The 10,017-nt window shown below is 35.0% G+C and overlaps 1 protein-coding gene, 1 long non-coding RNA gene and 1 other non-coding gene across 3 annotated transcripts; all 3 read right to left on the bottom strand.

The window, feature by feature from the left end:
* Positions 1-715: 715 nt before the first annotated feature.
* On the bottom strand, positions 716-1,352 carry LOC119986445. Its single transcript, XR_005465272.1, has 2 exons — positions 1,217-1,352; positions 716-1,104 (listed from the first exon to the last, which is right to left on the bottom strand). It is a non-coding gene; the product is annotated as an uncharacterized LOC119986445 (long non-coding RNA).
* A 2,826-nt stretch (positions 1,353-4,178) lies between these two features.
* LOC119987328 (zinc finger protein ZAT1) lies at positions 4,179-5,419 on the bottom strand. The gene has a single exon (XM_038832209.1). It carries the CDS (start codon positions 5,251-5,253, stop codon positions 4,345-4,347), a length of 909 nt encoding a protein of 302 aa, XP_038688137.1. The 5' UTR covers positions 5,254-5,419; the 3' UTR covers positions 4,179-4,344.
* Positions 5,420-7,470: 2,051 nt separating this feature from the next.
* Positions 7,471-7,544, bottom strand: TRNAV-AAC. The gene has a single exon. It is a non-coding gene; the product is annotated as a tRNA-Val (tRNA).
* Between the last annotated feature and the right edge of the window lie 2,473 nt (positions 7,545-10,017).

The following is a 10,017-nucleotide window of genomic DNA, read 5'->3' as shown; positions in this document are numbered from 1 at the left end:
ATATTATCAATCTCTTAAAAGTCATGTCACTTTCTTTCTTGCTCTCATTTTATGATACAATTAATGATGATGCTTTGATTCTTTCTTACCATCCAGTGGTGTGGTTTCTCTGGAGTCTCATTAGTTGGATTCCATATTTCCATCCCAATTAATGTCTATCTATATAATTAAGATTAACCTATGAAGGCCAAAAAAAAAATACATATTATGTGCACATGGTGAGCATGGAGTCATGGACTTTTAACACAGGAACACAAGTAGGGATCATGACAACTACAGGCCAGTTGTCATCAGTAAGCAAATTGTTTGACACTAATAATTGTACCGTAATCCATGTTGATATGCCTGTTTTCTATGTTTTTTTTTCCTTCTATTTTCTGACAAACGGAAAACAATTAGAAAAAACATTTAAAAGCAACTCTAATAATCCTCTTAACAGATTCTCTAAAATACAGTAAAATGAGTCATTTTACAGTTTTATAGAATTACAATTCAACAGCACTTCACATCAGCTCCGTTAAACTGTCCTCTATAACTTAAAATATTCATTTTCTCCAATCACTTCTAATTTCATTTTTGTTTAATTTTGACTGATTATATTATGATGAACAAAGCATATTTTTGACAACAAATTTTTTTAATAAAATAATAATTTCAATGCAAATATCAGAAAATATAAATATATATATATATATATTTTAATTCAAAAGGAGTATACATGCATACATTTAGATCATTGTTTCAAAAGAGCATACATGTAACAACTAAATATTACATACACTTTCAACTTAAATACTACTCATTCATCATTCTAGCAAGAATTTTAACTTGTAGGGCTTCAAAGTATTTTTTTTGCACCTCACCCATAGTGCTTAAATCCATCATCATTATTTCCATGTCTTCTTTCCTTTGATCCCTCTCTTCTTTTTTGCGTTGTAGTTCAACCATCTCTCTTTGTGCCATAATCTTTTCTTGTTCAATCTTCAATTCTTCTTCCAACACTCTCTCCGCCATCTTCAAAACCGAGACAATTCCAAGATCCAGGAGGAAATTGAAACCAAAAATTGGATCCCCGAAACATCATAGAACCCAAAAAATGAACTCCTTAAAACAATTTCAATGTCCAGAAAAAGAACACCCTTTAGAAAAAGTATCACAAACCAACCTAATTGAAACCATCACATATCACAAAGATTTTAGGGCAAAAGAAAAATACCTTATTGAAGCCAAAACTGAAATCTATTTGGGCACAAACCAGCTGCTGGTACTGGAAGAGAACCACTCAGAGAGATCAAACGAGAATTTTCGAGAGGAAGAGGAGGAAAGGGGAGAAGGAAATGATAGAAGAAAACGGGAGAGCGGAAGGATAGAGTAATAGAGAGAGAGAAAAAAACTAAAAAATAAATGATTAAAGAAATAAGAAAATTAATATTTTATTATTAAAAAAATATACCAGAGCTACAGTGTAGCGGATCATTGTAGCAACTGTAAAATCTTCCCTTAAAATACAGGAACTGTTGTGAGAGCTTTTTTAAACATTTTTTGGATTTCATCTTTTAAAATAGAGTGGAGGACTTGTTTACGACCGTGGGTGCTCTAATTGTCATTTTTAGAAAACTCGAAAAAAAAATCACGTGAAAATAGAAAATGAAAAAAAAAGTAGACATTTTATGAAAATGAAAAACACAGAACATAAAACCAACCAAATGAGCCACAAATTTTTTAAAGTATTTTTTACTATGCAGGGATTATCAAACTTATTACATTTTTTATTTGTAAATAATCTAAACAACAATTATAATACATTCAAACAAAAAAAATGACCTTACTAGTCACTAGAGGCTAGTTAGAGGACAATCCATAAAAAAAACTTAAAAAAAAACATAATTGTTTGATCAACGTGGGCTTCTTTGGGGTGAAAGTTTGGGCCGAAGAGGCGGGTTCTTTACCCCTGCCCATTTAGGGTTAGTTTGGGCCGGTCCGAACCCTTTATCAAACAATAACATGGGCCACAGTCCATTTGAATCAATGTTGGGTTAGTTTGGGCCGGGCCGAACCCGCTGTCAAACAAAAACATGGGCCACAGTCCCCTGATGATGAAAAATTGTTCCGGACTCTCGAATATGACCCCACTTATTATATTGAAAACCTAAAATACCCCCCATTTTTTAACCACGGTTAGAGCAATTGCAATGGCCTGATATATAATAATAATAAAAAAAGAGCAATTGCAATGATAATTTTTTTATTGGGGACAATAAAATACATTGGGAGATGTGTTTTACTGATGTGGTTGGATATTTTATTGATGTGGCAAAACCAATAAAATGTATTGATACAATGATGTAAATTTGTTGGCTTTACTTTTTGTGTAATAGAGGTTGGATCCAAATGTGAGTGTATTATATATGGGACCCGACAAGCAAGCCAACATGGGGGCCAACCAAAGTCTTTGCCCCATGCTGTCCCAATAAAAAGAGGCTAGCAAAATGATATTGTTGTAATGGCCCATCAAAACTCACTTTTTGTCATCGATGCCCCCTTAGATTTACATTGTTGCAATTGCTCTTAGGACACTTGCAATGGTAAAGTGTTATTGGGCCAACAAAGATATTGTCTTTTGTTGATGTGGTTGTATTGTGAAACGTGTTTTGTTTATATAGCTGTATTGGGAGAAGTGCTTTGCTGATGTGGATGTATTGATATTTTATGTTTTGGTGTAGTTTTGTTGTGGATAATATAGAGGAATGAAATGTCGTTGGACTCCATGTTGGGTGAGAAGTGAAAGTGTATAGAAATTTATATTTTGCTGATGTGGCCGTATTGAAAGACGTGTTTTGCTGATGTGACTGTATTAAAATCGCGTTTGACTTGACTTTTTATGTAATAGAGGTGAGACCAATGATTAATTTTGTTGGGGACATTAACACTTGCATCATTGCAAGTGCCCTTACTATGATGCGCCACCGCAGTTTTTCGTGAGAAGGGTCAGAAAAAGGTTTAAAAAATATTAACTTAAAAGGTCAAATTGAGGTCTCTTGATCTCTATAGGAGAACCGGTGCACTTAGCATGCTTTTTTTTTTTTTGAAAATTTTGAAAAAAATCATAAATGTGTAATATTTAGCATAACGAATTCAACCGTTACATTTTATATTCGATATAAAAATCAAATTCAACATGAGAATATTGTGGCAATTATTGATCGTCAGATATAAATTCAAAATATTAAAATTTTTGAATGCGATCAAATTTGATTTTTATTTCAAAGTAAAAAATATACCATTAAATTTCTAAATTGTACACATTTATGATTTTCTTTTTGTTGTTGCACCTTACCCTCTTCCCCCTCTTCCACTGCTGACAGCCGAATCCTTTTGAAGCAAGAAATCACATGCATGAAAAGGAAAACAAAGCGGCCAATAGCTTAATCTCCTTTTATAGGGAAACACTGCCAAGTATTAAAAACAATATAAATGCAATTAATTAATTTGACGTTAAATTCAATAACTCTGACTGATTCTTCGATAAGAATAACCGGATTTTTCGTTTATTCTAAGGCAGGTAATTTTTTTCTCTTTATCCTTTTGGTTCCAAGTATAGCCCAAGACACAAGGGTCAAAACAGTCATTTCCGCCAACATTTTCTGGTTCATCTACCAATGATTGAATCCATGCTTCAATCTTAAACAAATCCCTCTAATAAGAATTGTTCTAATTTCCATGATTATGGAGAGGAAAAATAATTTCAGAAAGTGAAGCTTCAGATCTGAGTATTTCTGACATTGTTGGCAAGTACAGCTGCCACTGGAAACTGTAAACAGAGAGCATATTAACAGAACCATACACACCTTTTTGTACTTGCAGAACCAATACTAGCTTGGTCCACACCCGGCGAGGGGCCTGCACTAGAAGTCCCTACACTTTCGCTATAGTTTTAATCACAGACGTCTCGTCTAGTCTGTTTATCAATATGAGAACTTGGTAAACAGACTGGACATTTGTGATTAAAACTGCAAGATAATGCAGAGAGTTCAATTGGAAGGCCCTTACCGCGGTCCATACGGAGAACACCTTCAACAGTGCAATGGGGTCACCGGTCACACAAGAAGGGTTCACAGTACATGAGCAACAAAAAAAAGGCTTAAATATGCCATCACCAAACACGTGAACTCGCGAAGATTAGTCCTTCAAGCAACCAAATATGAATTGAAAAGAAGAAAACAATTTAAGAATAATTCAAAGAGATAGTTCCATAGTTGACAATGAATGATCAAGCAGAAAACTAAGTAAAATTTTCTGATGAACTAGACATAATTCACTAAGCCTAACTGATCAAGTTTATGATTATGCATCAGAAACCACACTATACTCGTGTTCCTCCGCTCGAGCTGGTAAGTTAAGATCTATGGAAACTGCATCCAATTTGCTTCGAGTTGCTGTTGAAGAAGCTAAAATGTGGGATCTCTTGTGTCCGCCAAGTGCTTGTCCCGAACCAAATATTTTGAAACAGAATGGGCATTTGAAAATCTTCTCATTGACAGCAACTTTGCCTTCACAAATTCTCTTATGCTCACCCAATGCTTGTAAAGATCGAAAACCCTTGTTGCATTTCTCGCAGCATCGAATTTTCTTGCTCAATTTGGTTTCCTCCGATATCTCGACCGATCTTTGACCTTGTTCCTTCATCCAACAATCCCTTGATAGCATCATGAGACACATAGCAACATCTTCTTCAGGTGTAGTATCAGAAACAGAACTCACTGGTTCTGGATCGGCCGGCGATGAGTACGAGTATCCATTGTTGTTATTATTAATCCAACTCTGTTTGCTGCTCTGCTTTGCCTTCTTGGTCTCCAATTTCAGCTTCTGATTCTCGAATTTCCGATTCCTCTTAGATCGTCTCCGAGTTGGGTTTCTTGACTCGGTCTCACTCTCTCCATCTTGCACAAAAACACAAGACCCAGCATCAGCAACAGATGAGAATTCAGGATCTGCAACCCTGAAACTCTTCTTTGGATTCTCCCTCAACCCATAAACCAAACCTTTCTCTTCTCCTCCTCCTCCTCCTCCTCCTCTGTTCTTCTCTACTTCTTCTGCTAAAGATGCAGATGAGGCTGATTCGATTGTAGCGTCAACGAACTGTTGGGTTTTCTTTGGAAGAGGAAGAGTGGATAAATGAGCCTTCATGTGACCACCTAAAGCTCTGCCATTAACGAAACTTCTGGTGCAGAGCTTGCATTTGTGCCTCTCCATAAGGGCAAAAACTAAGCAGCAGAGACCAACAAGAACCAAGAAAGCTTCTCTCAGATTGGTGAAGTAGTTAAAAGCAAAGAGTAGGTGACAAGCATTCCTCCACCAAAAGACAGACAGAGAACCCAAAAAACCAATTGAGTAAAATATTAAGGAATAAACAGTTGTGGATTGTGTGGAGAGTAAATCATTTTTGTTTTATAACTTGAAATCAGAAAAAGAAAAAAAAAAGAATTAAAATGTGTGTTGTGATCTGATGAGCTGTGAAAGATGGACATTGGACAAGTGCCCAACTGAGTTGATGAGGCCCTTTTGTTTTCTTTTTTCCTTTTGTTTTAATTTTTTTTTTCCACTTTTTGGGAGTCCAAATGTGCCAGATAAGCAATTAAATTTTTAGCTGATTTTATACCTACCTATTTGAAGGGATATGAAGGAATAGTCATTGTGCTCATACTCTAGGGTTAAACATTTTTCTAACCACGGAGCAATATTTCAGTTGGTTATATGTAGGCTTTAAGATGGATTACGTTAAGGTCGGGAGTTTAAACCAGTTGAGAATATTTTCATAGGGTTTTCCTAGTTCTGTGGGCGTACCCACTTCTGGAGAGGAGTTAAGAGCCCAATTTCTTCGGCATGGGCTTTGGTCTCACTCTTACCTGTCGTCAGAGTGGTGCGAGCTCTTTTGACTGTCTAAAGTTTACACCCACTCAACTATACGAATGATTAATTTAGTACCATATATACTTGAGACTTGGGCGGTCCTACTAGCTAGCAAGAAGATCGTTTCCGCTAGTAGATCTCTTGTAAATCTTATTTCCCAACATTGGTATTGAAATATAAGATTGAGTCTAACCATGTTTTTCATTAGCACTCTTATTTTATTTTCAATGTTTTGATACGTACGTAATATTGAAAGCACGCTAAGATTAATTTTATTTGAAAAATCATATTTAATCTGCATGTTTTTCTTGAAAATTAGGTTATAAATAGTAACCACAAATATTTTGATATGTTTTGTGCTTGTTGTATGAATTTGGTACATAAATATGCTCCGTAGAAAGATAAATTGTCTACCCAAATTGCATATACCCAAAACTTAAAAAATTCATATAAAATCTAAAAAATCGAATTGGAATTGGGCCCCATCAGTCCTACTTCTCCATACCCTGACTTCTCATCTGTATAGTTTGCACTTTGCAGACTATGTTTATTATTGTCTTTTTCTCCATTTATAGTTTTCTAATATTAATATTATTTGTAGACTGTGCTTATGGTTTTTCTCCTTTTTGATTAATAGAGTTATACAATGTGTGGGGTTCCAACTTTAAATCTAATTGAATTTTATCTTAATCCATTTTGTGTCGTTAAATGCAGTACATTTTAGGTTTGACCATCTTATCAAAAATCTACACCACATAAAACTAATTATATTGTTCGTCTTAAAATTTCGATCCCTTTAAATACATCGGATTACCCTGAATTTGTTTATCATAAACTCAACTCACTAAGCATAGGAAAATGCCTAATTGAGTGTAAATGATGGATTTTACTTATATAGTCTACTTGGTTGGGATTTACTCAATCGATGTAGTATATTTGGTTTTAACACTCTTCCGCACTTATGAACTGGGTTGTGCCAGGAATAACAAGTGGAGTGGAAACTACGTCCAATAGGATCAAATTACTCCGATATCATATCAGAAATCCACACCCCCATACAATGATACAACCAATTATATTGTCCTGGGTTGTGCCAGGAATAACAAGTGGAGTGGACACTACGTCCAATAGGATCGAATTACTCCGATATCATATTAGAAATCCACACCCCCATACAATGATACAACCAATTATATTGTCCGCTTTGAGATTTCGATTCCCATGAATATATCGGATTACCCTCACAGGTTTGTTCATCCTAAGTCCAATAAGTTGATCAAGCCCAACTCACTAAGTTTAGGAAAATGCCTAGTCGAGTGTAAGATATGAGCTTTACCAATATATACCACTTAGTTGGGATTTATCCACCCAACCGATGTGGTGTATTTGGTCTTAAAACATTTTATAGGTTTATAAATTTATAATTGGGTCAGTCAAATTTGCCATATCTGCCTTTTACAAGTGTATGAATTAGGTGGACTAAACAATCTCATTGAGAAAACCTTATGAACTATATATGGAATAATAATTTTAAATATGGAAAACCCCAAAAAATAAAATTGGCTTCGCCCAGGCTCGAACTGGGGACCTTCAGTGTGTTAGACTGACGTGATAACCAACTACACCACGAAACCAGTTGTTATCATGGTCTTAATTAATTATATTTATTAAGCATATCAGCACATGCAATGCCAAACAATTTCACATATTTCTGGTCATATAAAACAAATTGTGTTATCTGGTTCGATAAATGAAATAAATTTATCGAATTTTATTGCATTTTTTGCATGAAAAGCATAGTATTTTATAAATTTAAAATTATATAAATTGAAGTGATGGTTTATGAGGAAAGAAACGAACCTTGAAGATTGTGTTGTGTACTTGTGTTGCTTTGTTTGGAGTTTACCTCTAATATTTGACTCTTTGCCTCTTTGGTGCCCATGATCTGCTCTAATGAGATCTCATGTCCTAGAAGTGCATGATAAATACCGTCAAAGCCTAATACTGCAGAGGAAATTAAGTGAAGCACTCTAGATACAAAGTATGGAAGGTATATATAACTTATCCACCGGGACCTACCCCCAACCTAGAGTAGCCAGGTGGGGAAGTAAAATTAATCCTTATTCATACATTGGTTTCTCCGGTACGAAATGAGCCCCCTCGTAGCTTCTTTTGAGGGTTTTTTTTAATCATAAATATATAGTATTTAGTCTAATAAATCCAATTATGTGCAGTTCATTGTGATCGAAATATCGAATATTTTGAGTTTATATATGACGATCTATAGTTATTACGTTTTTTTTTCATGCTATAAATTTATTTTTTTGTTTAAAAAAAATCGTTGGATTCGTTAAATGAAATGCTACACATTTACACGTACATGAAATTTTGAGAGAGAGAGAGGTGTCAAACCATTTGTCTATGAAGAATATAAACATGTGTGTATGGTCAAAGCATTATTAAGGTTAAATTTTCCTATCATTCAATGAATGGAGAGATGATGAGGGGTCTACTACGTACAAGTTAGGAAGTTGAACTCATCAATATGAATATTTATCATAGAGAAAATTAAAAAACATTGACTCACAATGTCGGCTGCTAGAGACTGACTAATCTTGCAACGACTGAGGCTTAGAAGTAAAGTTAGAAGCACTGAATATGGCATATATATATATATATATGTCTTAGTATGTATTCATATTTCAATAAAAGCATGTGATCTTGACAGTCAGTAGGACCTTAATTTCGAATCAAAAAGGTGGATTCCATCACTCCTTGCGAATGGAGGACATGAAGGAGTAATATAACAGCTCATCCTGATAAACATACCTTAACTAATTTGTCTTAATTAACCGAGAACGACACCATATAAGTTTACCGTTTGGACATCCAATATTGGTCTAAATTCAGTAGATCCGCAGGCATAAAAGTTTTCCACCTAACGACATGATAAATTAGATCAAAACCTAATGTGTGGTCACTAAAGATTGTTTTCAATGGGAATCGAACTCGAAACCTTTCGAGTGTATACAATTTGGCCTAGAGAGATTTACCATTATTTGGTATAATGCTGTAGAAAGTTTCCCACCTGAAGATATATGAGTGTGTGTGTGTATATATATATATATATATATGTTGTTGATGCAGTAATGCACAGCACTCAAATGATGAGGAGTTGGAAGAATTTACTCCAAGTAGAAAGTATAAACAGATGATTAATGATTGGAGCAGACAGATACAAAGGCAACCCATCAAGCAAGAAATCTTGAAGCCAATTATATTTGTAACTTGTGTTAGTCTTCAACTCTGTTGGTTGTGAATAACAACATAAACAAATATTATCAAAATAAGAAGATGTTTGACCTAGCCGTAGTCACTCTTTACGATTTCAAACAGGTTGCAAGTTCGAATCTTCCAACACAATAATATGACTAATATTAAAATCAGTATTATTCAAAAAAAAAGAGATTACGTTCGTTGTCTGTAGGGGTGGAAGAAACCGACCCAACTATAAACCGAAAACCGAACCGAAGTATATAAAACGGTTCGGTTTTCGGGTTAGGTTTGGGTTGTTCATTTTATAAATTACGGTTTTCCGGTTCGGTTCGGTTTCTTTAAATGTATTTCGGTCTCAAACCGAAGACACCGAATTACTTATATATGTTATAAAATTTTGATTAATAGTTATACAATATTATAATATATGAGTGTCAGTTACTAAGGTCTAAGGCCCCATTAGCCCAAGCCCAACACTGCAATGCAAAGAGAAGCCCATATTATCTTCAAAGAGAAGTCCTTCTTATGAATAACCTCATAAGTCCATAACCAATAATTAACCATAGCCCATACCAGAGTAGTAGTCACCAACACTGATATTTGAAAAGTTTGAAGACGTTGACCGCCAGATCACGAAGAAGACCAGAGAAGCCGCACCTCCGCAGACTTATGGTTTCTGATTTTTGATTTGGTACAGGAAAAGGAGATCATGAGAAGAGTAATCACAGATCTGAAGAAGGAGAGAGATGGGGGAAAGCGGTGTAGATCTGAAATCTGGAAACCTAGATCTGCTTTTCTTAAGCAAAAATTTGTTCCGGGGGACTAGAGAAA

The sequence above is a fragment of the Tripterygium wilfordii genome, chromosome 20 (assembly GCF_013401445.1).
Source record: "Tripterygium wilfordii isolate XIE 37 chromosome 20, ASM1340144v1, whole genome shotgun sequence".
Lineage (NCBI taxonomy): Eukaryota > Viridiplantae > Streptophyta > Magnoliopsida > Celastrales > Celastraceae > Tripterygium > Tripterygium wilfordii.
The sequence above is the reverse complement of the archived record's forward strand: the minus strand, read 5'-3'. Positions and strand labels throughout refer to the sequence as shown.